Source organism: Eptesicus fuscus, chromosome 7 (assembly GCF_027574615.1).
Source record: "Eptesicus fuscus isolate TK198812 chromosome 7, DD_ASM_mEF_20220401, whole genome shotgun sequence".
Lineage (NCBI taxonomy): Eukaryota > Metazoa > Chordata > Mammalia > Chiroptera > Vespertilionidae > Eptesicus > Eptesicus fuscus.
In genome coordinates, this window is record NC_072479.1 from 74,640,047 (window position 1) to 74,667,983 (window position 27,937).

General features: G+C 38.6%; 2 protein-coding genes across 2 annotated transcripts in view; one reads left to right on the forward strand and one right to left on the reverse strand.

Annotated features, from left to right (window-relative positions):
* The window catches only part of DNAI7 (dynein axonemal intermediate chain 7), a 53,674-nt gene extending 41,355 nt beyond the window's left edge, over nt 1-12,319 (forward strand). The window contains exons 11-16 of the mRNA XM_054719214.1: nt 1,959-2,119; nt 6,181-6,337; nt 8,014-8,228; nt 9,539-9,706; nt 11,263-11,376; nt 12,017-12,319. Of these exons, the coding sequence (XP_054575189.1) occupies nt 1,959-2,119; nt 6,181-6,337; nt 8,014-8,228; nt 9,539-9,706; nt 11,263-11,376; nt 12,017-12,298 (1,097 nt within the window). The 3' untranslated portion in view covers nt 12,299-12,319. The remainder of the gene's footprint in view (nt 1-1,958; nt 2,120-6,180; nt 6,338-8,013; nt 8,229-9,538; nt 9,707-11,262; nt 11,377-12,016) is intronic.
* Nucleotides 12,320-12,719: 400 nt separating this feature from the next.
* Nucleotides 12,720-27,937, reverse strand: part of IRAG2 (inositol 1,4,5-triphosphate receptor associated 2) — an 83,100-nt gene continuing 67,882 nt past the window's right edge. Inside the window, 9 exon segments of the mRNA XM_054718617.1 lie at nt 12,720-12,972; nt 13,845-13,952; nt 15,809-15,910; nt 16,178-16,227; nt 16,346-16,408; nt 17,866-17,909; nt 19,026-19,173; nt 22,971-23,105; nt 27,556-27,696. Of these exon segments, the coding sequence (XP_054574592.1) occupies nt 12,729-12,972; nt 13,845-13,952; nt 15,809-15,910; nt 16,178-16,227; nt 16,346-16,408; nt 17,866-17,909; nt 19,026-19,173; nt 22,971-23,105; nt 27,556-27,696 (1,035 nt within the window). The 3' untranslated portion in view covers nt 12,720-12,728.

Consider the following 27,937-nt stretch of genomic DNA (forward strand, 5'->3'; position numbering starts at 1 on the left):
GCCAGCAGGGGAGGGCAGTTAGGGTTGACTAGGCCTGCAGGGGAGGGCAGTTAGGGGCAATCAGGCTGGCAGGGGAGTGGTTAGGGGGTAATCAGGCTGGCAGACAGAAGTGGTTAGGGGCAATCAGGAAGGCAGACAGGTGAGCAGTTGGGAGCCAGCAATCCTGGATTGTGAGAGGGATGTCCGACTGCCTGGGATTGGGCCTAAACGGGCAGTCGGACATCCCTCGAGGGGTCCCAGATTGGAGAGGGTGCAGGCTGGGCTGAGGGACATCCCCCCACCCTGTGCATGAATTTCATGCACCGGGCCTCTAGTATATCATAAATGTCTAAAATTGGACACAGTATTCTTTTTTACTTTCTTTTCAGGTAAATGGGTTAATAATTAGACACAATTGAAAATTAATTAAAATCTACATTTTATTGAATATACACAAGGAAAAAAATGAAATTGCTAAACTGGATTTCCTTTGAATATTTCCATTAATTTTCAGTGCCTGACCTCCATGGGTTAAATTCAATGCCATCTCAGTGTACTTTCTCTTATGAGAGAAGAAAATTGTAGTGATATATAAATAAGGCTAACAGTTCCTGAGTTTTTACCAGGTCAGACAACAATTCTGAACTCTACATGTATGAACTCATACCTCCTCCAAAATCTGTGATAGGTACTGCTATTATATCCATTTTGTAGAAGAAGGAACTGAGATGTTAATTAGCATATACTGCAAAAGGACGGGACCTGTAAGTGGTTTGATTTCCCTTTCTTACTCATTGCATTGTGTTGAAAGAATTTTAGTGAAAGGCAAGGAATGTCCTAGTGATATGTGATTTCAGATATTCCCCTGTTTGTGCATTGAGCATTATGAAATCATAGAATTTCCCCATAAAATTTCTGATCATGAAGATTATCCAATCCAGTTTCTTCACTTTCAAGCCTCCATCCCTGTTTTTCTATGAGCTGGACCTATTTTTGTTGAAAAAAAAATTAGCTTTAATTTTATAGATGCACCAAAATTAAGGTGTTTTTTTTTTTTTTAATGATTTTGCTTCCCCCCAGATATTTAGCACCATAAGGTCCAATATTAAGACATCAATTAAGCAGTCATCAAATTTTGTATTCAACCATTTTCTTGACCTTTTATAATAAAAGGTAGCAGAATATGCTTCCCCCAAATATACCACTTTGGCATAAGGATTATTTTGAGCTGGAAGCAACTGAAAAGCTATAGATGCAAGAAAAGCTCCCCACCCCTCTGCTATTTGCCTAAAAGTAGGATATAAATTTTCAAAGTATCGCTACTTTCCTCACGACTAGGAAGGACAAAACTTAGTCCTCAGAGACAACTTTAGACCCTATCAGGAGAGGGCACCAGAGGAATCTACATAACTAACTATAACCTCGCCTTTATCTCTACCCTCAGAAACCTCCAACTGCTTTCCTTTGTCCTGTCATTTTCCCACAACTTGACTGTTCTTTGTTGAAAATGCTGTATAAGCTGGAGTCCTACACCACCTCTTTGAATTACTCTGCTTCTCCCTGGGGATATCCCATGTATACATGAGGCACCTCTGTTAACTTCTGTTTTTCTCTTATTAATCTTTTACTTCGGAGGTCTCAGCCAAGAACTCACAAGGGTAGAGGGAAAATTATTTCCTCTTCCCTGAGATCTATTTTTAAAGTTTTTCTGTTAATAACATGTGCTTATTGTATACAAAATTCTGAAATGTGAGCATATAAAATATGAAGTAGCCCTCCCCTGCATCCTACCATTACACAGGCCCATTTCCACTCCAGTGGTCAGCTTTTTGAATAGTTCTGAGTTAATTCCTTTTTGAAAAGTGTTAATAGCTAAGGAAAAACTTCCTGTGTCAGTGCTAGATATTTTGTTTCCCTCCTAAAAATATACAAAAACGTTATGATCTATTTAGAAATGGAATTAACCTGATTAATTTTAGCACAGCTGTCGCTGCTAGAGAATGCTCCCGAGAGGCTACGTGAATTTGAAGATAATGAGGTTGATGTATGTCAATTCACAACTCTGGGTGGAGTGTACCACTTGGATATTCTGGAGCTTCCCCCACAGTGTAAACCAATGAAGGGCTGGATGATTATGGAAGTAGGTTGATTCTTAAAACTTACGAGTAAAATAATTTCTCACATTTTTATTTTATATCAATGGTTCTAACACATAATGAATTTTAACTCTATAAGCAAGCATGAAGGAAAATGTAATTTTATAAAATTTGAATCAGTATTAACGGGAAGGAATCTAAAATAATAATGGATTTGAGTGTAGCTGGTGTAGCTCACTGGTTGAGCACCGACCCATGGACAGGAGGTCATGGTTCGAGTCCCGGTCCGGGCACACACCCACGTTGCGGGCTCGATCCCTAGTAGGGGTTGTGCAGGAGGCAGCCTATTGATGAAGTTTCTTTCTTATCAGTGATTCTATCTCTTTATCCTTCTTCCTTTCTCTCTGAAAATCAGTTTTAAAAAACATAAAATAATATGGACTTTAAAACAAGAAATCATGCATGTTAATTGTAAACCTGTAACATTATGTTTACACTAGAGGCCCAGCACACGAAATTGTGTTGGTAGGGTCCCTAGGGCCTAGCCTCCTGTGATCAGGGCCATCTTCTGCCGGTTTGCCAGTCCCCAGGCTGAACGCCGCCTCTGCCGCCAGGCTGTCAGGCTGTTGGGATCACCAGCTCATCCCCGGCTACTCGGGGGCTCAGGCCTGCGGGAAAGCAGGCCTCCATGTGCGTGCGCCGGGCTGGCCACTGATGGAACACGCTGCCTGCTCAAGGCTGCTCAAGCCGGTGCCGCTGCCGCTGCCGCCACCGCTGCAACTTGAGACACTGATGGAAGCTGCGGGGGCGCGCCCATGACCGACCCACCCCTGTGTGAGCTGCCCCGAGCAGGCAGCGTGTTCTATCAGCGGCCAGCCCAGCACGTGCGCATGGAGGTGAAGTCACTGGCACCTGCTTTCCCGCAGGCCTGAGCCCCCGAGCAGCCGAGGATGAGCTGGTGATCCCAATGGCCTGACAGCCAGCCTGATCCTCCCACTACCCACCCCGATTCCCCCGTTCACCATCGCTGATCCATCACTGATCCATCGGAGCCTGCAGGCCAGAGGCAGGGACCAAGAGGTCAGCCGTTCAGCCTGCTCGCCAGTCCCCAGTCCCGCCCCGCCCTGCTCGCGGGCAGAGGGTGGGAGAGACCGAGAGGTGTTCAATGCCACCTCATGGTGACCGGTCATTTGGTCGTCATGGACACTGGCTTTTTATATATATAGATTGTGCCAATTTGGCCTTAATAATGATAGTCTGTTTCAGAGGCTGGAAAACTGTTTCTGTAAAGGGACAAATGATAAATGTCTTCAGCCTTGTGGCTATCCCAGCTCTGTTGCAACTCCTCAGATCTACCATTGTGATGCTAAAACAGCCATATGTACAGGAATGGGCATGGTTGTGTTCCAGTTTAAGCTTCATTTACAAACACTGGTGGTGGGCCAGGCTTTCCAGGGACCATCATTTGTGGATTCTGGTCTTGATAAGTGGTTCCCTACATGTGGTCCCTGGACCGGAAGCATCAGTATCATCCAGCTTCATCTGGGAATTTGCTAGATATGCAGATTCATGGCCCCCACCTCAGTCTTGCTGAATCAGAAATTCTGGAGGCGAGACTCAGCAGTCTGTATTGTAGCAAAACACAACTAAAGCTCCGGTCTGGACCCTTGCTATACAAAATGTGGTCCATCAGTCAGCAGCATCAACATCTGGGAACTTGTTATAAATGCATAATTTGGGGCTTCACCTCACATCTCCTGAAGCTGCATTTTAACAAGACCCTCAGGTGATTCATGTGCACATCAAAGTTGAGAAGCACAGATCCTGGTGATGCCAGCGCTCCCCCAAACTAATTTTCATGGAGGGAGCGCACTTGGAGTAGTAAGGATGCTGATCGTAGCAGCTGTTAGATCATCTATCGAGGCCTTTCTCACGCTTGGTTTAGTTAGTAGGTAGTAGCATTTGCACTAGGACTGACTTGGTTTCATGTTACCTCACTGGCTTGTGTCCCAAATATACCCACTTCTGTTGTCATAGCCCTTCCTGCCCTGCTGTCCTTTCCTCTTTCCCTCTCCGCCTCCTCTAACACGTCATATACATAGATTGCCCGGCACCTCTCACTACATTGTAGGTTGTTGGTGCATTTTTGTATTAGAGCAGTATTTCTCAACTTTTTTTCTCCATATTACCTCTCTTGTAAACATTTTTCCTAGTCATCCCCCGCCATGGACTTTAATACCGTAGATAGACTGCATATCTGTGTGTGTGCTCTATGCATATCTGTGCTTTATACATAAAAGAGTAAGATTTTTTTTTCATGCTCCCCCCAAATTAATTTTCACCCCAATGGGGATGATATTGTCATTTCTTTCCCCTTCTCCCCACAAATGAGATGCTTTTATTAGAGCACACCTGGGGGAGATAATCTGGTCAATAGCCACTTTGAAGAATCTATTTGAATCAACCTTCCCTATCTCAGGAGTTAGTGGGGAGTTCAAAACAGACATTCTTTTGGTGACTCTATCCATAGGAAGGTCTCAGACTGATCTGGGGTTTTCAGGATTCACCCAAAGATCTTTGTGAGAATGTCCTGAGACCACCAGTCTGCGCTCTCCATTTGAGCACAGAGTATCCTGCCTCACACCTGTTTTCCTCTCCTGCAACAAAGAGGCCTTCCTACTTTTCTCCAAGAATCTTTTTTAAAATATATGTTTTTTATTGATTTTTAGAGAGATACTAGTAAGAAGGGAGAGGGAGAAGGAGAGCACGAGAAACATCTGTTGGTTGTCTCCTGTACGCACCCCAACTGGGGATCGAACTTCCACCCTGGTATGTGCGCTGACCGGAATCAAACCAGTGACCTTTGGGTACACGGGAAAGACCTCAACCAACTAAGCTACACAGGCCAGGGTTTTGTTTTTTTCAAGTATCTTTTCAGTAATCTCTCCCTCCTCTACAATTTGTCCCCAATCCAGTTTTTCTTTCTTTCTTTCTCTATTTTGTAACATTTTCAGTCTTTCCCCTTCCCTAGATCTTTCTCTACATTTAGATAGTGGATGGATTGCCTTTATCACAGAGAAATCTCTGTTGGTTTCATTGACTTTTTTCTCCCAGCTTCATTGAGATATAATTGACATGTAAGTTTAAGGTGTACAATGTGATGAGTTTTACTTTCATCCATTCATTTCTACACTTGTTACAGTGCTTGTATTTTTCTCTCTCTTCACCTACACACCCTAGCCAGGGTATTGGAACATGATATCTGGGGTCCCATAGCTCTGTTTTTGAGTTCTGATGCCTCTTTGAAGTAATTTGTAATTTGTGGCAAATCACTTGATTTATGGAAATCCCACTTACCTACTTTTTTTTAATTAAAAATTTTTAAATTACATTTTACATTCAATATTATTTTGTATTAGTTTCAGGTATACAGCATAGTAGTTAGACTGCCATATACTTTATTTTTTTATTTAAAATTTTTATTGTTTAAATTATCACATATGTCTTCTTTTCCCCCCATTGACCTCTCCCTGGCCTCTCCCACCCCCCAGCACATGCCCTCATCCTCCTACTGTTTATGTCCATGGGTTATGCTTATATGCATGAATACAAGTTTCTTGGTTGATTTTTTACCCCCTCAAACCCCACCTTCTTTCTGAGGTTTGACGTAGACCATCACATACTTTAGAAATTGTTCCCCCTGATATTTCCAGTCACCAGCTGGCACCATAAATAGTTATTACAGTAGGTAATTAACTTGACACCCCATGACTATTTTGTAACTGCCAATCTATACTTCTCATTTGCTTTACCCTTTGCACCCAGTCACCTGCTTTGTTAAACATATGCCTGTAGTAAATGCGGGGCAAGTCCCAGCCTAGAACCTGGCCCATAAAAGGGTTCTGTAATTACATTCAAATTTAGTGCTTTCCCCCTTAATCATTATCTTTCATTTTGTTATAACATTTTGTTAGTCAATCTATAGTTGGGACCAAACTTTAGTACTTATTAAAAATAACTATATAGCCTGTTCAGTAATATTTACAACTTTAGTTATAACACCAGTCAGCTTCTAACTTGATGTTGTTTCGGTCGTTTTTAAAAGATACTCAGAGACGGATTACAGAAATTTATTTATCCTCCAGCAAATACAGAAGACTTGGAAACAGAAAACGTTTTCCCACCCATAGAGGTCATGCTTGAGGTTCATGAGAACGTGATCTTTTTTGAGAATCCCATGGTGGCAAGGTGGGATGCTGAAGGTACACCAGCTTTGATAATTATGTAATTAAAAGAGGTATGCTAAAACAATCAGAAATAGAGAGAGAAATGCATGCTTTCCTCTGGGAGCGTTCAAAGTTGTAGGAGAGGCATATAGAGAAAAACATCACAACATGACGCAGTGGTGTGCTATCAGAGATGGAAGTGCTGCAGAGCAGAACGGTGACTGAGTCAGTCCGGAAGGTTAAGGATGAAATATTCCATAGGTCCTCAAGAGACTAAGAGAGCATTCTCCTACGAGACTTTGCATGGACATATATCTTCATTTCTTTTGGGTATATACCTAGGAGTGGAATTGCTGAGTTGAATGATAAATTTATGTTAACTTTTTAAGAAACTGCCAAATTGTTTTTTCAAGGTAGCTGTACCATTTTACATGCCTGCTAGCAATACGAGTTTTCCCATTTCTCCACATTCTTGCCAACGTTTGCTGTTATGTCTTTTTTATTATTACCGTAGTAGTGGGTATCAAGTGGTATCTTGTGGTTTTAATTTGTATTTCCCTAATGACCAATAATGTTGAGCATTTTTTAAATGTATCTATTATCCTTACATATATCTTCTTTGGGGAAATATTTATTCAAATCTTTTACTCATTTTGAAACTGGGTTGTGTTTTATTATTGAGTTGTAAGACACACAAAAGACCCCCTATTATATGAAAAGTCCAGAAAAGGCAAATCTTTAGAGACAGGAAGTATATTAATGGTTGCCTGGAGCTGGAAGATGGAAATGGGAATGAACTAAAAATGGACACAGGGAACTTATCAGGAGGATAATAATGTGCTAAAAACTGGATTGTGGTGATGGTTGCAAAATTGGGTAAATTTACTAAAATAATTTAATCGTATACTTAAGACAGGTAAATGTCAAAACTGTTTAAAAAAAGATGAAAAGATGTGCCGCGCCAGCACAGCCAAGGGTTCGGGGAGCCTGAGGGAGGGCCGGAGAAGGATGAAGGCGGCAGACAAAGAAAATAAACTGGGTCTAGGTGGATCTTCTGTGCCTTGCTGAGGCCACAGAACAGATCCAGACTGCAAAGCTGATGCTTTATAGTCAGGGGTAAACAAGGTAATTTACAATGTTCTTGTAAGTTTCACTTGTTTTGGCAGCACTTGCTGCCCCTCCCACAGCCCATTAGCTACCCAGGAAAGACCTAGGGAGCAGTCACAAGATCAAGCTTAATTATGCTTAGAGGGCTGTGCCCTCCAAGCTGGGACTTGTTTGCGACTTTGCCAGCAGGTCAGTCCGAGGCTTAACCCTATAACCGCTCCCTACAAAAAGCGTTTCTCTAAGAGGTTCTGTACGAAGGAAGAGTACTGTGGGGAGACAGAACTGCATGTGCAGAGGCACAAGGTAGGTGCATGAGGTTGTTAGGGAAGGAAAAAAGCAGTGGCTGAAACCAGGTGTGAAGAAGTGGTAAGGGACGAAGCCAGAAAATGTGAGTCAAAGCTTCACTTGAAGGTCTTGCCTACGAAGCTTGACCCTGTAGATAGGAAGAAACTCCCAGCAAGGTTGGTTTTTTGTTGAGATTCTATTCTAAACGTAAAAGAGAACGTTATATATATATATATATATATTGCAGTTATTTGGGTTTCATTCAACTTATTTTTGTATAGGAAAAAATGAAACTAATGTCATTTGCTTTCATCTAAAAGGTAAACATTGGAAAACTGATGGCATCAGTAATGTAGCTTACAAATCCGAAGAAAGAGTTATAACATTCAGCCTGGACACTTTGGGCCCTGTTACCTTGATTCAAGATACTCATATTAACATGCCATACCAGTCATGGGAACTAAGACCATTTGATGTGAATAAAGTACTTTTGACTGTGACTACAGTATTTGCTGAGATTCAAATACAAATTAAGGTAAATCATTGTTATAGCAAGTCATATCCAAGAGGTAAGCCTCATTGATGACTATAAGAGTGTGTGAAAGCAATCGATCACTGGTCATTTACATACAGAAATGTGTGGGGGTTTTTTTAGAAACTTTATTTTCCATCAATCTTATTTTCACTTTGTCTAAAAGTCTGTGTAAGAACAGCTAAGACCCTTGAGTGGTCATTTCTACCCATTCAGTGGCCTAAGCAGTGAGGACTGCAGCCCAGGCTTCAGTAGGGAACTGCTGTTGAAATGACTTTTATAAATATGTTTAATATATACCTTGAGCTATAATTTATAAACAAAATATCAATTAGATAGGAAGTAACATGTCAAAAGCAAGGCACAAATTTATACCCTAAAGTTACTAGGACTAAACCAATTAATGAAGGTACAAGCCTGGTTGCAGTATGACTTTCTGAGAGTTTTTGACCCACTCCTAAGAGGTGTCCTGATCTTTATCACCAAGCCATTTGAAACCCCCTTTGTGAGGTTTCTCTCTCAAGGAGCCTGTATTACTTGGCAGTCATAAATTAGCCTGAAATCTAGAGACAAAAAGTAGATTAGTGGTTGCCTGAGGCTGAAGGTGGGAATGGGGATTAACTGTACATTGGCATGAGGGATGAGAGGAGGATGGAAGTGTTCTAAAACTGATTTATGATGATTGTTACACCACTCAGTCAAGTTTTTTAAAAACATCACTGTATTTTGCATTTGAAATGGGTGAATTTATGATATGTAAAGTATATCTCACTAAAATTGTTTTAAGAGAGAGAGAGCCTGAAATTCTTAAGAATGTGGCAGGAAGACTAGAATTAATCAAGCTTTGCTTTTGAAAGCAGAGGAGAGGTGTGAATTTTGTACACCTTCGAACTTCCAGTTTAAACTTTGCAAACTTTAAAACTGTAAAATAATTTTGCATTATGTTAAATCTTATGTGTAAAAAATGATCCTTAAATAGTGTAGCATGATTGCTATCAAATAGCTACTATAATTCAATAGGAGCATATGTAGTATTCTTAGATCATAACTTATAAAATAGGAGATCTGAAAGATCCTTTAGTTCAGTCCCCTTATTGTTCAGATAAAGCACCGAAAGGTGACATGGCGACTTGGTGGCATGGCTTTCAGATTGGTCCTAAGACATACCTGCCCTGCATTCCTTTTCGTATAGAAGGAGCTAGGGCTTTTAAAAAATGGAATAAAGAACCCAAAGGCTAGAACCAGAATGATAATGAAGTAAGAATTTCTTTCACTTGTATGAAAGCTTTTTTTTTTTTCCTCATTGATACTAGGAAGGCCTCTGCATGTTAGCTTCAGTAAAAATCGGTGACAAAAAGCATCTCTCTATGTTGGAAGGAAAATGGATGACTCCTATTTATTTCATTATTACTTTGCAAGAAGCTGGATTGAATATCTTCCCTACTGAATACTCTCATTTTTATGTTGCTACAAACAATAAGGTAAGAATGAATCTTTCCAAACTTAATGTAATGGACATTTAGAATGCTAGCAAGTATTAAATTGTATATAAATCTTAAAGGACATCATGGGTTTTCTATATTCATTTATATAAGATTATAGTTGGAAAGGAAGGAATAAATGGCAAGATCAGGAATTCAGAGTTCTCTAAAGTTTAATAATCTTCCACAAGGAAGTAAGCCTTTAGTATGATCTTCACTTGACAAAAGGAGGACACCCACAACTGGTCGGTGTTCGTGCAAGGGTAGTCAGAGCCACGTCACATTTTGTATATGTTCTTGCTTCTTCCAGACTGGATATATGTAAGACTTCTTAAAAGAGTAAATGACTGAGCAGTTTCCCAAACAGGGTAAGTCAGATGAAATCACACACACATACAGACAGACTGGTACACAACCCACTTCCTCCCGGGTCTTGGCAGAGGCTCCCTGTAGACATATACAAAACGCAGCCTGCTTTGTGTTACTGGTAAGGCTGTAGCTAAATGAGATCCTTCCTTATGAAACTGTAAGCTCTTTGAGGATGGGAACTGCCTTTTGATCAATTTTGATGGATTCTTCTAGCACCTCACATATTCCTAGAATACAGTAGATGTTTAGTAATATTTGACATATGAAGACAAATTCTCTTCTAATCACAAGAGGTGTTTTGAGCAGATGAGTTCAATACTCAAGAACAAGTTTATATTATACCAGAAAAATGACGATATAGGTAGACATTCATGTAGCATCTGAAAATAATTATCTCAAGAGTATGTACACGTGTGTGGGGGGGAAATACCACCTTGGTTTTAGTAACTTAAATTGCCAGTTACTCTGCAAATGCTGAATGTAGTGTAGTCTTAATTTATTTAGAATATTCAAGAATTTCTTTTTCTGACCACCATATTCTAGTATTCTAGACATGTTTTAGATGCTTAGGATACATTAGTGAATTTTTTTTAAAAAAAAGTTCCTGCCCTTGCAGAGATTACATTCTAGTAGGAGACAAAAATAAGCAATAAGCATAAAAAATGATTTCATGTCAAAGGTAAATAAGTGCTATGGGCAAAAGAAAAGGTATATCATGAACTCTGGGGTTAGGGCAGCGTACAATATCAAAAAGGGCATTGGGGGCTCGGTGAGAAGGAAAGATCTGAGCAGAACATGAAGGTGGGGAATTTAACCAAGTGGATATATCAGGAAGCAGCTTCCAGGCTGAGCGGCCTAGAAGATTGAAGGAACAGCAAAGAGGCCAGGTGCTTGGAGTTAGCAAAGGGAGAAGAAAAGATAGGTGAAAAGATAGGTCAGATAGATAATGAGATGTATGTGGGAGGGTGTCAGATCACACAGACCCTTACAGATCACTGTTAGGACTTTGGATTCTATTCTGAGAGCAAGGGAAAGCCATTGCCCCATTTTGAGAGGGGAGTCATAGAATCTGACTTACATTTTAATGGCTTCTTCTGTGTTGAGAAGAAACTGTAGGAGGCCAAGGATGGAAGGGAGACTTGTTGGGAAGGCTCTATGATCAATTCTATTGACTTTCATATTGACAGGATCCTTTGGTGGAAATGAAAGCTTATCGACAAATGGCCTTGCTAAGTTCTGCTTTTGCATTTGGTTGGAGCAAGTGGAATATGCAGTGTGGTTCTGAAAAAGTTATATTTAAGGTAGAGTATGCAAAAACCCACAACACTACTTTGTCCTCCAAAAGAAAAGGTACTCAATAGCTAAAAGAATATAGACCGTTTTCTCCTCTTAAAAAGGGGAGGGGGCAATAACACTCAAAATGGAGTTTTAAAACCATTTTTTAAAATTTTGTCAAAAATATAAAGCTAAACTATGTGAAGGGTTGTACCTTCATTGCCCATTATGGTACCAAATGCTCTTGATTTCAGACTAGAGTCCTTTTATCTCATTATAGTGACCCCAGAACAAATGGAAGCCTTTAATGCGAATATATATCAATGGTTCATGAACTTTTTGGCACATTTGCTACTTACCTGATAAATTCTAAAAGCTGACTAATTAATGTTTGAGCATAAATTAGCCACCGTATTTATTTGTCTTGTTTACTGTGGTTCTCCCACTAGAACCTAACCTCTTTGAGGACAATCATTAGTTACTTATTAATGTTTGGTTTGTTATATTCCCAGCAACTAGGATAGTGTCTGGCACATGACAGTCCCTCAATAAATATTTGTTGATTGAATTAATGCATTTTGGGGATTGAGTTGAGCCCTTCAACTCAATCCTTCCTGCCAAACTACTTAATTGGAATAACAGATTTCTCTAATTTTCTTTCTTTAGGTGAGTGAACACCTTACTCAAGAAGAGACACCTATTCAGAATCCTAATTGGACTCTTTTAATGTTTAGTGGCAACCGAGCACTAAGGCTCAAGATTGACGAAGACAGTGAGGCATTCTCTGAGGCCCTGAAAGAGGAAACTGAGTTTCATTCTACTCTCTATCACATGATTAAGGATTTTGCTTCTCAAGAAGCAATGGAGAAAATCTTGGGCCCTGACTACCAGTTTATTGACTCTGTGTGCCACATGCTACTCTGTATTAGAATACTTAGCTATTCTTAATCTCTACTGATAAACTTTATTCAGCATGAAGAATCAAGCAACTTGAAGAAGAAATCAGGTATTTTCTCAATAAAATGTAGCAAGTGACTATATTTCAAATAGGCTACTAAAATGATCTAATCAGAATTTTTTACTCAAATTTTATTTTGTAACATGTGGGGTTCTTTTCCTATGAACACTGGCCCACTGAGATTTAACGATTCTTTATTTCAACAAAAGTTAACAAACAACTTATATAATATATCCTTCTCAATAAGCTCATTAAAAGGTCATGGGAAGGTAATCACAAAAAGAGGGAATTTAAAAATCTTAGTCATTCTGAGAACCTCTGGTTCCAGGCTATACTCTCCCAGCTAAATGTTACTCATTTACAAAATTCAGATACTGAAACTTTAAAAAATCAAGATACACACATTAGGACGTCCTACAGTCACACTGGCGGTGGCCCGTTGTGTCGGAGTCTGGTAAATGGCCACAAGATATGTTCTAGAGACATCCAGGAGTCTCCATCCTGGGTGGGGGCAGCATCCACGGACTTCTGGAAAAATCGGCCTGTGAGGAAGCTTATCAAAGCTGCAAACAGTACAATCAACGCAACGGAAAGCCAGAGTGCCTTATTAGCCTTTCTGATGGAGGTCTTGAGATTTGTTGCCCAGGAAGCTATTGTGTCATAGCTACAAGGAAAATACAGATTCAGAATTTGGTCATTACAGTAATCCATTATTAAATCGCTTCTTTTGTCAACAATACCAATCAAGTCATTGACCAACACTGCTTTGTAATAAACTACATAATGTGATCTATTGTCTTGGTTTGGGCCACAATCTGCCACCCTTTATAATTGTCATAATTAAAGAAATAACATGTGATTATGGTGAGAATCTGAAAATGCTGTGATTCGGGCGTCATTTAACTCCTAACAAGTACATACAACTATTTATCTTATTCAGGTAAGGCAGTGTGTTCCTACAGTGGAAACAAAATTATTACTTATTGAATAGAGTATAATATCTGTGTATGACATATGTATAGATAAATAGGTCATTTATTTCTCACCATACCTTAGATGTTTGGTGTACTGATATTTAAACTCTATTTCTTTTAGAGACGCCCACCCAAAAAGGTTATTTACAGCATCATTTAAGTCTTTGAAACTGTGCTAAGCATTTTACACATGGTAATTCATGTAATCATGGCCACAGAACAAGGACAAAGGCACTGGTATCACCCCTGTTTTATAGATGAAGAAGTAGGTGCTCAGAAATGGGTGCACGTGCCCAGGCCACAGCGCTCGTTGGAGAGCTGGGTGTGGAGCTGGGCCTCCTGGCTGCAGAGCCAGGCTCCTCGCACGGGATGCTCCTCCCTGTTGTAACTCGCAGGTTCAGGAATAACCCCTGCAGACCATTTGAAGTTTGTTGTTCATCTTAAATTTCGCAGTTTGACAGGTCTTTAAATAAAGTAATTTAATCTGGGGTAATACTGTTAACCCTGCTTTGCCCTTCCCCATTCCACTAAAGTGATAGGATTTGGCAGGTAGACAACTTACACTGAAGAGACATCCCATTTCGATGGATTATTCCTCTTTTCAGAAAGACTTGGCTTTCTTGTCCTTTCTACTGTTTCTTCTCCGGGGGACTCTGCATCATCTTTAGTTCTGTAAGTAAGTGTTGTTGTTGTTTTTTTTTAAATATACAAAACTAAGAATAATGTGCTATGATTATAAAATATTGCTAAATTTCACTGTATTAATAAAGATGCACACAAATATTTGACAAATATCTAGTTCTAAAAGTCACATCACCAAATTTATTTAACCATTTTGTTTTCACCAAGTATTCTTCTACCATGTGGACTGTAATAACCTATCTTAGTTGATCTTACTCTTTTCTCTGTAGGCTTTTCGATCAACGCTAAATTGGAATAACATCAAAGTGTTATTTCTTCTATTTCTCTAAAAATCTTAATTTTAAAACTTTATGAAAATATTCTCAGTGCAAAACTAGTTAAAATATGATAGCAGTGTTTAGCGATCTGGCAAATGGCAACTGAATTGACTTTATTTTAAATAACTTCATATTATCTAAAGAGGGATGCCCTGACCTGAACAGAACCTTTCATTATTATGTCCACTGCTGAGTTCAAGCTCGTGATACCCTCACAATTGCCAAAGGGAACTGTCTCAAAGTGGTGGTGGTTGTTTTAGTAAAAAAAAAAATACAGGGATGGTATGATCGAGGGAAGGTAGGGGAGGGTGGGGGTAAGGGGGAGAGATCAACCAAAGGACTTGTATGCATACATATAAGCCTAACCAATGGACACAGACAACAGGGGGGTGAGGGCATGAGTAGGGGGTTGGGGAGTAATCGGGGGATAAGGACACATATGTAATACCTTAATAAAGAATAAAAAAGGCAGAAAAAAAATACAGTGAATGTATGTGGTAGATTTTAGTTTAGTTGTTAAAGGAAATAAGGCCCAAAAGCCAGATTCAACTGCATTCTTCTAAGATTCTCAGTTTCAGTATTTGTTTGCAAAGACTTCTCAGTAAATATCATACTATACTAACAAAAAGCAAATAATACATTGTACTCTTTTGAAGGAAACTCTTGCTCTTTTTCTACCCCAGATCAGTAAATATCAATTATGGTAACTCTTAAGAGTTTTCAGTACACGCAGCAGGCTCCGGGGAGTATTTTAAAACATGGAGAACTTTAAAGGTAGGCCCTATGTCTTACTCATCTCTATATCCCTTATGATTGATGTAGTGTCTGTCACATACTAGGCTCTCAAGGAACATGTAGAACATGAACATAAAATCATTTCATTAAGATCTCCACAGATGAGGAAACTGAGGCCAAGGAAGGTTAAAGCAATTTGTCCAACGTCACCCAAGGATTTAGAGGCATTTCTTCCTGCCCTCTCTCCCTTGTGCTATAGAAGTATATTTTATTTAACTTGCTAGATATAGAGTATTCACGTAGGGTTTTATGTTTCCCCTACTCTTCACTCATGTAAAGGGAATATATATATATATATATATATATATATAGCACATATATTATATATGTGCCTATGGTATGTATGTGTGTGTGTGTGTGTATATATATATATATATATATATATCACATATATATGTGCCTATGGTATATATATATAATTCATGTATTTTTTTTAAAAAGATACACATTTTACTTCTCTGGCTCTTTATTCACTGCCCCTCCACACACCCATCCCTGCTGGCAAGATACCTCAGGAAAAAAAAAACTATCTTTACAAATCTGGGAAATTACAGGGCCTTTTCTAACTTAAGATCAAAAACCTTGTAGTTCTGAGCCCTACAAGAGTGTATTCACAAATAGCTTTTATATAGTGCTTTGCAGTTTATATAAGTCTTAAACAATGAATTAGCTTTTTGATGATGCAGTACTGATCTCATCTCCACAGAATAAAAGTGATCCCCACTGTTTATGCCCAGCTCACATCAGGTTAACGAACACACGCGTCACCTACTTTAGCTCACATTTTTCTTCTTCACCATCTGCCCAGGAATAGGTGCTGATAAACCGCTGTAATGAGGGACGGTGTTCACTCTGCTTTGACCCCAAAATACGCCTATACAAAGATGATCATATACACTCGTCAAATCAAATATATCCATACCCATTATTAACTTATTTCCCACTCCCTAACTCAATACAAAAGTTATACGTTCTAATTAATTTCCTTGGCACTCGCATATCGCTTATTTAAAAAAATAAAATATTTCATTATATGACAATTTTTATAATTATTCTGCTTATATCACTTATTTCATACATTTATTTTAACACAGTTAAAATTAGTAAAGTTCCCAAAGAGCAACCCTATAATTATACTTACCAACTGCTTGACCTCCTACTGAATCGGTCATTGTTTTCCTTCCCAGCCATCTTTAAAGTTCAGGTGTTAAAGAAATGATAAAATATGAATTTAATGAAGTATTTCATATATTTTTCTTATATGAAAATGACTTTGCTTTTGACTGAGAACATTTAGAAACTTGCTTACCGTTGCTGCATTGCCAATATTTCTGGGTAAAGAGGCAATCGTCACTCTTCGAAGAGAAGATGGCTATTCAAAGGGTGGAAACAAACATTTAGAAAATTATTACTATTTTATACTTGTATGCAACACTGATGAGTATCTTTGTACATACGCATCCATGCACTTGACTACTGCTGAGTTAAATAGTAAACGCTTTAAAAAGGATTTTGTTATGAGCAAATTGCCTTCCAGAAATATTCTACTCATTTACATTTCACCTTCCTCAACATTGGGTGAGTCTGATTTTTGCCAATCAAATAAAGAGTATAAGCTTTCTTGTTTAGGTTTGCATTTATTTGACTTGCAAAATATACAACACTTTTTCTATGTTAAATAACCATCTGAGAACCACCTGTTTATGATCTCCGCCCATATTAACTTTGTTCATGATATTTTGGGCAGAAAATGTTTTCATTGTTAATACAGCCAAGTCTCTTCATCTCTTCCTCTCTTTTGTTACCATTTCTTTTAGAAAGATTTTCCCCTACTAAGAGGAGCTAAATATATACCTATATTTTAGCTTTTTAAAATTTCTTCATTTTTCCCATTTAATGCATTTAAGGATGGGCATATTATTTTAATGAATGGGTGTGTTTTTCAATCAACCTTGAGACTTGCACAGAAAAAAATGTTATATAGTATTATGTGGTTCTTAAAGTTTGAATAAGTACAGCTTCAGGAAATAAAAATATTTTAAATGTAGGAAATAAAGTTTTATGTGAATCCTTTTCTTAAACCATTATCCCTAAATTAATTTCATAGGTTAATTGAGCATCAAGAATATCAACCTGTGGTCCATGAAACCTGGGTCCCAGTCATGGTTCTACCACTTACATATATCACAACTAATCAACTAACTTCTGTGCTTCTCTCTTTCCTCATGAGTGGAAAGAGCAATCCTGATTTTCAAGCTCCCTGATTCTTAGGCATACAGCCTCCAGAATAAAAAACTGTATTTCCAGTCCTATGTGCAACTAAAGTGAAAAGGGAAATGTTATCTGGGACTTCTAGGAAGTTATTTTTAAAGGGCAAGGGAATACCTGTCTTTCCTTTTTCTTGGAATGTGACTGGGTGTAACGACCAGGACTTGGTGGCCTGGGACTGCAGAGGCCTCTGACACCATAGTGTGGAACCAGAGGGCTGAGTGGATGAAGCAGTTAGCGAGGAGGAGCTGGCCCTGTGAATTTTGTGAAGCTACTTTGCTTTTGGTGGATTTCCTAGTTCCAATTCCCATTTTACATGAGAGACACTGTTGTTTACAGCTTCCTTCTCACCACCAGTCACACTTAATTGATAAACCAATATAACAAGAAACATAAAAGCATACACTTGAGCAAATATACACACACATATATGCATACATATGAATTAATTGTTTTATGATCTACATTCAAAGCTATGTTGCTTCAAATATTTAAAAACCAGCCCCCTATAATATTTGATAGACATCTTTAAAGGGAATCAGTAGGTGAATTATTAATTACCTTGGAGTTTAGAGAAGCTGAGCGTTTTTTAACTTGACAGTCATCTAAAGGAAAAACATTTGCACATTTTAGAAACTACATTTGTAATTTCTGTTAATGCAGTGGTCTTAATTCTTTACCAAAAAAAAAAAAAAAAACAATGGTCAGAAAATATTTAAGATCCTGAAGACTGCTGATGGTATAAATATTTGGTTATTGTTTATTTGGTGATTCATAAAAATGGCCACCTTAACCAACAGAAAACAGCCCTCTATGTTACTACATATGTCCAGAATGCTGACCTGGCACATAGTAGGTACTAAATGAATATCATTTGAATAAACGAACCCAAAATTAGAGATAGAAGATACCAAGTATGGTTACTTTTCTTGAAGAAGGAACAGATCATTAAGAATTCTCAGAAGTTCATACTGCATATTTAACAGAAACTATTCTAAGATTTATATAAACCTTATATTAAGATATTTTCCATGGCCTTACATGTGACCCTATTTCCCAATTCATTAGTCAGCTTTACTATGCTAGGGTTATTCCTTATTTGAGGAATACAAAACCATGACTGATGAGAACATTAAGTTATTCTGCCTTACTTTGTGTGGAGAAAGAACCAATTTTAACATATCCTAATTAGGAGAACACTAGGGTCAACTCAATGGGTTGGATTATATATATTCTCTGATCTCAGCAATTTAAATTTATTCAATGAATTTTTTAAAAAATATGTTTTTATTGATTACAGAAAGAGAGGAAGGGAGAAGGAGAGAGAAGGAGAAACACTAATGAGAGAGAAACATCATTGATCGGCTGCCTCCTGCACACCCCCCACTGGGGATTGAGCCTGCAGCTCAGGCATGTGTCCTGACCGGGAATCAAAACAGCAACCTCTTGGTGCACGGGATAGTGTTAAACCCACTGAGCAACACCATTCAGGGCAGATTTAATGAATTTTTTATGTAATTATCAAAGAATCCTTGTCTCCAGCCTGTTATCTAACTGACATCCTACTTTTGGCTATGCAGATGACAGGAATGAGTTATTCTTTTAATATAACTTTAACCTAAGGGTCTTATATTTAAGACCTAACAAGTAGTAAGAGAGAGAATGAAAAAGGTGAATGTTAGGAAAACATAACTGGCACTATTATCTTAAATTTGTATTACCTTCATCTTCCAGAGGGTTAAAAGACCTTTCATTTTGCAAAAGAACCTGTTTCAGTTCTTCTAATTCAGCGTGTTCTTTGGCATACATTCTCTTCAGATTTTCTACATGCTGAATCATTACTTCAACTGCTTTGCTAACCCGGCTTTCCTAGTAGAAAAAAAAAAAAAGAAACACATTTATATTGAAAATACTATTCTTGATACCCAGTTAAAAGATGGTGATTAGAAACATTCATTTATCTTTATCCCTAAATCCCACTAAAATGCCAACAAAGGTATTTCTATTAAAAAAAAAAAAAAGGCCTGAGTCCAGCAGGGCAAATAAAACAGAAGATATAATAGCAATACAAATTTGAAAGCCCACTAGGACGACACTTGGTATATGACTAAGACGTGAAAAAGCTGAACCCTAAAATAAGCAGTAAGAAAAGCCTAGAAGCAACCTAGGAAAGTGCTAAAGGACCAGGGGATAGTGTTATCTCTGGAATTAAGCTCCAAGGTGGAAATGTGAACAGAAGAGATGGCTGAAAATCCATGTAAAAAGTGATTAGATCCACAGATGCCCTCCCTTACTCAAGCCAGCCGAGCAATTACCCTTCCACCACTTTGGTGAAAAACTACAAAGACTGAATAAAGAGGGTCTGTGGGTCGGGTAGGAAGAGATAGTTGATGGTGGCTCATCCTGAAACGAATGGATGTAAGCAAAAATCTGTATACATACTGAATAATGAGATCCATAGCCTTATTCTCCCTTCAAGCTCCAAACACTGGTAGCCAGGCTTATACCTCAAGGCAGGCAGCTAGAAGCTCTTTCTCGAAGGAATCTAACATCCCAAGATGAGGGTCCTAAAACTGCTGGCAGTGAGAGCACTCCAAGGCAACATCCTAGCTTGTGCGAAGCTCAGGGCCAACAAGAACCCTCCCCACTCAACATACACAGAGCTCCCAATCAGCTGTATAATGGTCCATCAGATGTTGGAGGAAAGCCTCTAGCACAAAAGAAGAACAGGAAAAAGCAAGCTGGAGAAAACAAACCAGAGAAAAACAAAAACTTCAAGGAAACAACCAATATCTTCAGAGAGTTACAAATTATTATTGCATCTATGAAATAAGAATAAGGTATTAGTTAAAAGCATTCTGAAAACAAAAAAAAGAGTCTGGAATTTTAAAATATGACAAACTTTTTTTTACAGTGAAGACAGGGAAGAGATGATGATGGTTTAAGGAGCAAGTATGAAGTTGATACTTAGAAGAGAGGGAGGGTGAATCATGGTAGGTCTTATGGACCCACATGAAGTTTATGATAATGAATTTCAAGAGAGCTAGTCAGTATATAGGTCTGATGTTTTCTATCTATGCAGGTATGAGCAGGTGGAGAAGTGGGTTTAAAAAGCATTGTAGATTTTCTAAATGAGTAAAACAAGAAAGGGAAAAGTGTTGAGGGGTTTATGCAAGGGAGTGAATATTGCATTTGACTGTGGAGTTTAAGCTTGGTCAGGAGAAAAGAGAGGCCAACAGCAAGGTGAGAATCAGTGAAAAGATGTGAGGGAACAGATTGATAGATGAACTACATCTTCATCCTCACAGTGGGACATCAACACATATCTAAAAACTGAAAATAAATCACTCAGTGATAGAATATGCATGTTAGAGATATAGATATAAATAAAAAAAAAACAAAGAGTTGAAAGCTATTTCTTTTAAATGTGGAAAAGGGGATAATAAGCCTTTATAGAACTACTTAACTTTTTAAAATATGTTTTGTTTTAGAGAGAGAGGAAGGGAGAGGGAGCGAGAGAAACATTGATGAGAGAGAAACATCAACATTAATCGGCTGCCTCCTGCATATACCCTGTTGGGGATCGAGCCAGCAACCTAGGCATATGCCCTGACTGGGAATCAAACCTGTGACCTCTTGGGGCATGGGTTGATGCTCAACCACTGAGCAACACTGGCCAGGAAAACTACTTAACTTTTTAAAACTATGTATACATAACTTTAACATAAAAAAATATTTATTATACTAGCGGCCCAGTGCACGAAATTCGTGCACTGGGGAGGAGTCCCTCAGCCCAGCCTGCCCCCTCTCACATACTGGGAGCCCTCAGGGGATGTCCTACTGATGGCTTAGGCTCACTCCCCATTGGAAGTGGACCTAAGCCACAGTCTGGCCTCCCTTTGCTTGAGGCAACCAGGCTGATCAGGGGAAGGCACCAGCCCCATCACCCCGATGCTGCAGCCACTGCCAGTCACCGCAGCCGCTAAGGTATTTTCATCAACATGGACTCTAGTCCCTTCACCATGAAAAAATGACAACTTTCTTTAAGCATTTTCAAGATGTGTCTTTCATAGGATATGCTTTTTTTTTTTTTTATCCTCACCTGAGGATATGTTTCCATTGATATTTTCCCCTTCCCTCCGATCCCAGGCTCAGCCCCTTCCCAAGCCTGAAGCCTCCGCCCCAGGTTTAGGCTTGGGAAGGGGTCCCCACCCCACACCCCACCCCCGCCTCACCTCCAATCTCAGGCTCTGCCCCTTCTTAAGCCTAAAGCCTCCGCCCCAGGCTTTAGGCTTGGAAAGGGGTGCCCCGCCACACACACACACACCTCTAATCGCAGGCTCGGCCCCTTCCTAAGCCTAAAGCCTCTGCCCTAGGCTTTAGGCTTGGGAAGGGGTTCACCCCTCCCTCGCACCTCTGATCATAGGCTTGGCCCCTTCCTAAGCCTAAAGCCTCCGCCCCAGGCTTGGGAAGGGGTCCCTCCCTCAGCTCCCCCTCGTCTTTCCCCCCGCCCCCCGCCCAGAACCTCTACTGTTTGCCACACAGTAGGTGTTCAATGATCGCAGGCTCAGCCCCTTTTCAAGCCTAAAGCCTCCACCCTAGGTTTAGGCTTGGGAAGGGTTCTCTCCCCCTCCCCCCGCACCTTCCATTGCAGGCTCGGCCCCTTCCTAAGCCTAAAGCATCCACCCCAGGCTTTAGGCTTGGGAAGTGGTTCCCCCACTGGCACCTCCAATCGAAGGCTCGGCCCCTTCCCACGCCTAAAGCCTCTGCCTGATAACCGGCTGGGAGTGACCTGGGTGCCGAGGAGGGTCCCAGGACCCAGGTATGTATGCAAATTAACCACCATCTTTGTTGGGTTAATTTGCATACTCACTCTGATTGGCTGTGGGCATAGCAGAGGTATGGTCAATTTGCATGTTTCTCTATTATAAGGTAGGATGATAGTGAGGGGATGAAAAGGAAATAGGATATTACAAGTGTATAACAAATGATCAAACTAAAAATATCTCTACACTTGAATTTCTCCTTCTTAGGAAAATATATTTTAACAAATTTGTTTAGGTATAGATTACAAAAATTAAAATTTTCCTACATTTGCCCACAAGAAAATTTGAAATTCTACTTCTCTATGAATAAGTGGGCAAAGCTGCATATATGAGGATATTTATTGTAGTAGTGTTTACAAGAACAAAATATCAAGTATATTCTGAAATGACCAAATATAGGGGGTTGGTTAGATAATTTATGATCTATTCAAACAAACCATAAAATAATGACACTTATGAATTTATACCACATAGAAGATTACCATTAATCAGGTAATGGTAATAGAAATAGAAAAAGATTACCTGATTAATGGCTCCCAACATAATCTGTGCTATATGTTGAATGAAAAGAAGCAGATTATAACACTGTATGAAGGCAGTGTCTAAAAAAGTATAACAAAATTTTTATAATGACTGTCACTGGCTAATACTATTATGAGATATTCTCTTTTAGATTTTTATTCACATATGCCATTTTTCATTTTTCCGTATTAAACATATATGTCTTGTACAATAAAGAAGAGTTTTCTAAAACTTATCCTTAGAACTATAATCTATAATTTCAGGGAAAATAATCATTTTTGTAATTTCATTATAACTACAGAAATAGAAAAAGATTACCTGATTAATGGCTCCCAACATCTCAGCCCTACTGGCCACTCGTAGTGTGCACTGGCTGAGGAACGTTATACTGTTCTCCAGCTTCTTGATGATCTCCTGAGCCTGGTTGTCATCTTCACAAAGAGGCGTTAACAACTGCACAGAAAGCAAGGCATTAGGAAGCATCCAAGCCCCAAATCCAGCAAGCGATTCTAACACTATATTGTAAGAGCAGACAACAGTCAAATCTCAATTTTCTTGGTGAAGAATGAAAAGCACTGCTAAGACCAATAATGAAAGATACTGAAATATGAACACTTTTATTGGCTATCAAGTAGACCTATGCAAGGGCTCACAAAGCCTTCTATATCTATTCTTGATCCCTTCTTAATTCTCAGATTTGCCCCACCTTTATGTGTATTTATATTTTTCTTCTACAATGGAATGGGCGTAATTGGTAATGGTAAAGACATATGCTTATAAATGAGTTGAGTATATTATCTGAGGAGCATAGTTTGAACTTTTAAGAAAAGTAATGGAAATATACTGAAATTAGATATGGTTCTGACTACTACACTTGCTCTTCCATTGATGACAAAGTGACTGGGCTGATTATGTGGGTATGCCTTCACTGCCATATGAATATTTCTCTCAAACCTGTGCCCTTCATCCAACATGATGGCCTTCCTCTTGGAAGAACATTCTTCTCACTGGGGTAGGGACAGAATTAAGAACAGCAAGTTTGGAAGCCAACAAGCTACTGCTCCCTAGCTGTGTGATCATGAGCACATTTTGAAGACTTGCCCCAATCTAAAACACCATACACTTTGTAGAGCAAAGAAAGAAAAAGTTCTGTCATTAAAATTATAAGGTACTATTGACTGTAAATTGCACCCTAATTCTAGAAAGGTCACAGTGTCAAACTTTCTGATTTACTACTTCCTCATCTGTCAGGAAAAGACAATTATATGTCCTTTCCAGGAATACTGTGACATGAGAGGTAATAGATGCCAGTTGTTTGCCACACAGTAGGTGTTCAATGAATGGCAGACACTTCTGAAGCAGACAGATATGTATGAGTAGCTAATCAATTGGAATAGCCATTAGCAAACACATAATTTCCTTGGTAGTTTAAAAAACCACCTTAATTGTGAAGGGAAGAGCAGATATTAGTTCTCAGCCAATGGAAATGGTTTAACAAAACTGAATCATGAAGAAATAGACTATTTGAATAAATCAATAACTAGTAAGGAGATGAAAGAGTTATCAAAAATATCCCAACAAAACAAAGTCCAGTACCAGAATTTTGTAGAATTCTACCAAACAACTAAAGAATTAACACCAATCCTTCTGAAACTCTTCCAAAAAATTAAAGAGGAGGGAACACTTGCAAGATAATTCTTTGTAGCCAGTATTATTACACTGATACCAAAGCCAGACTCCAAGAAAATTAAGTATTCCTTTATGAATACTTATGTAAACATTCTCAACAAAATATTAGCAAACTGAATTCAACAGCACATTAAAAGGGTTGTACCTATATGGCCAAGTAAGGTTTGTTCTTGGAATAAAGGATGGTTTCACATATAAAAATCAATTGATGCAATAAACCACATTAAGAGATTAAAAGGTAAAACTACATTATCATCTAAATTATTGCAGAGAAATATTTGACAAGATTTAACACCCTTCATAATAAAAAAACATTAAAAAAAACTAGAAATAGAAGGAAACTACCTCAATATAATAAAGACCATAGATGAAAAGCCATCAGCTAACATAATATTCAATGGTAAAATACAAATTTTTTTCTATAAGATCAGAAACAAAGCAAGATGCCCACTCTCACCACTTCTATGCATTTTAGTACTGGAAGTCCTTGCCAGAGCAATTAGGCAAGTGAAAGAAATAAAATGCCACATTGGAGAGGAAGGAGTAAAATTATTTCTATAATATACATTGGAGAGGAAGGAGTAAAATCATTTCTATAATATAACCCCAAAGATTCCACAAAAGACTGTTAGGATAAATGAATTTAGCAAAGTTGTAAGATAAAAATCAACATACAAAAACTAATTGCATTTATATACACTAACAATCCTATATAATAAAACCCTAATATGCAAATCGACCGAACAGCGGAATGACCGGTCGCTATGACATGCACTGACCACCAGGGGGCAGATGCTCAATGCAGGAGCTGCCCCCTGGTGGTCAGTGCACTCCCACAGGGGAGGGCACTCAACCAGAAGCCAGGCTCACGGCTGGGGAGCACAGCAGCAGTGGAAGAAGCCTCTCTTGCCTCCACCACAGTGTTAAGGACCCCTTGGAGGTTATCCCCCAAGGGGTCCTGGACTGTGAGAGGATGCAAGCAGGCTGAGGGACTGCCCCCCCCTCCAGTGCACAAATGTCATGCACCACACCTCTAGTGAACAATAAAAAATGAAATTAAGAAAACAATTTCATTTGCAATAGCACCACAGAGAATAAAATACTTAGGAATAAATCTTGCCAAGGAGGTAAAGATTTGTACACTAAAAACTGCAAAACACTGCTGAAAGAAACTAAAGACACATAAATAAAGACATCCTGAATCATGAATTGGAAGACTTCAATTTGTTAAGATGTCCATACTACCAAAATCAGTCTACAGATTTAATGTAATCTCTATTAAAACCTCAATGGAATGTTTTGCAGAAATAGAAAAATTCATCCAAAATTCATATGGAATCTCAAAAGAGCCCAAATAGCCAAAACAACTTAAAAAAAAAAAAAAGAACTTGGAGGACTCGTACTTCGTGCTTTCAAAACATTACAAAGCCACAGTAATCAAAATTGTACTGGCATAAAGACAGACATATAGATCAATGGAACAGAATAGAGTGCCCAGAAATGAACTTACATACACATATATGGTCAAATTATCTTTGGCAATGGTGCCAAGAGTACACAATGAGGAACAGACTGACTCTTCAACAAATGATGTTGGAAAAACTGAATAGCTACATGCAAAAAAGTGAAGTGGGACTCTCACATTATATATAAAAATCAACTCAAAATGGATTAAAAACCCAAAACTATGTAACTCCAGAAGAAAATATAGGATAGAGATTAATGACGTTGGATTTGGCAATGATTGCTTGGAAATGACACCAAAAGCACAGGCAACAAAAGCAAAAATAGACCAATAGTAGTACATCAAACTTAAAAACGTTTGTGCATCAAAGGACAGAGTGAAAAGGCAACCTATGGAATAGGAGAAAGTATTTGCAAATCACACATCTTATTGAAAATTTGACAAAGGGCCTAAATAGACATTTTTGCCCCCAAAATGATACCCAAATGGCCAACAAGCATATGAAAAGATGCTCAACAAACCTAATCATCAGGGAAAGGCAAATAAAAAACCACAATGAGATACTACCTTGCACCATTAGGATGGCTACCATGAAAAAAAAATCAGAAAATAACCTGTTGGCCAGGATGTGAAGAAATTGGAACCTTTGTGCACTGCTGGTAGGATTGTAAAATGTTGTAACTACTATGCAAAACAATATGGTTGCTCCTCAAAAAACGTAAAACTTGAACTCCATATGATCCAGCAATCCCACTTCTGGGAATATTTCTAAAATAACTGAAAGCAGTGTTCTCAAAGAGATATTTGCACACCCTTGTTCATAGCAGCAATGTCCACAATAGCCAAGAGGTAGAGGCAACCCAAATGTCCATCAATAAATGAATAAACAAAATGTGGCATATACACAAATGGAATATTTTATTCAGCCTTAGGAAGGAAGGAAACCCTGTCATATGCCACAACATGAATTAACTTTGAAGATATTATGCTAAGTGAAATAAGTCAGTTACAAAAAGACAAGTACTGTATGATTCCACTTATATGAGGTAACTAAATTAGTCAAATTCATAGAACGGTGGTTACTAGGGCTGAGAAGAGGAGGAAGGGAGAGCTGAATATCTGTTCACAACAATGTAAATATAGGTAACACTTCTGAACTATACACTTAAAATGGTTAACATGGTAAATTTTGTTATGTGTCTTTTACCACAATAAAAAATATAGAATATGGTTTCTAAACTTTTATTTTTCTTTCCCACAATTAGCCCTCTTAATTTCCCAACCCATCTCTATATTTATGGTGACTTCCCAAAATGGAAGAATAGTAGCTGTTACACTGCTCTGTAACCTTACAGAGGGCTTGCCCACCATCTGACAAGACCCATTCTATGTTTTTTTTTTTTTTTTAGTTAATTAAATGGAAATGGACTTTTGATTCTTTTCTTTGAATATGGAAATCGATATTATCTCCTATTTCTCAGCTTTCTGTCTGATAACTTTTCTGCCTGAAATCTACTTGAAAATCCAGAGAGAAGTCAGAGAACTCATAGGACCAATTTAAAAGGCATTTATTGTTTGTTTATTCTTCTCTCCTATTATTGAATCTTTTTTTATTTTACCCTGATTCTGAATTCTTACCTCCTATTAATTCACACTGGGAGTGCTTGGTACTTGGTGTTAGCTTCAGTCAAATAAGTAACTCATATGTAATTTTGAAAACATTGCACAGTCCCCAGATGTGATTCTTACCTCCAACAGCTTCACACAGTTAGTGATTTCTTTCTTCAAATTTTCTTCTGCCAAGTCACGGGTTCTTTCTTCAAGCTTCAGTCTTTTCTCTAAGGTGAACCAGTCACACTTAAATCCCAAAGATAATCTGAGAAATTCGGCCTGTTGTCAAATTAACATGAGGGTGAAGGGAGAAAATTGGATGTAGTCAAATATCTCAGTTTAATACTGAATTATACTGAGGCATTTCTTTCTCTTCTCAGCAACATAGCGTTGGCACGCAAGACTTTACCTGCACTTGGTCATTACCAAGTGTATGACAGCTGTGCAAAAGCATGAAGCGACTATACGCACGTGAGTCTGAAACACTTTTTAAAAGTTGAAATAAAAAATATTTACATTA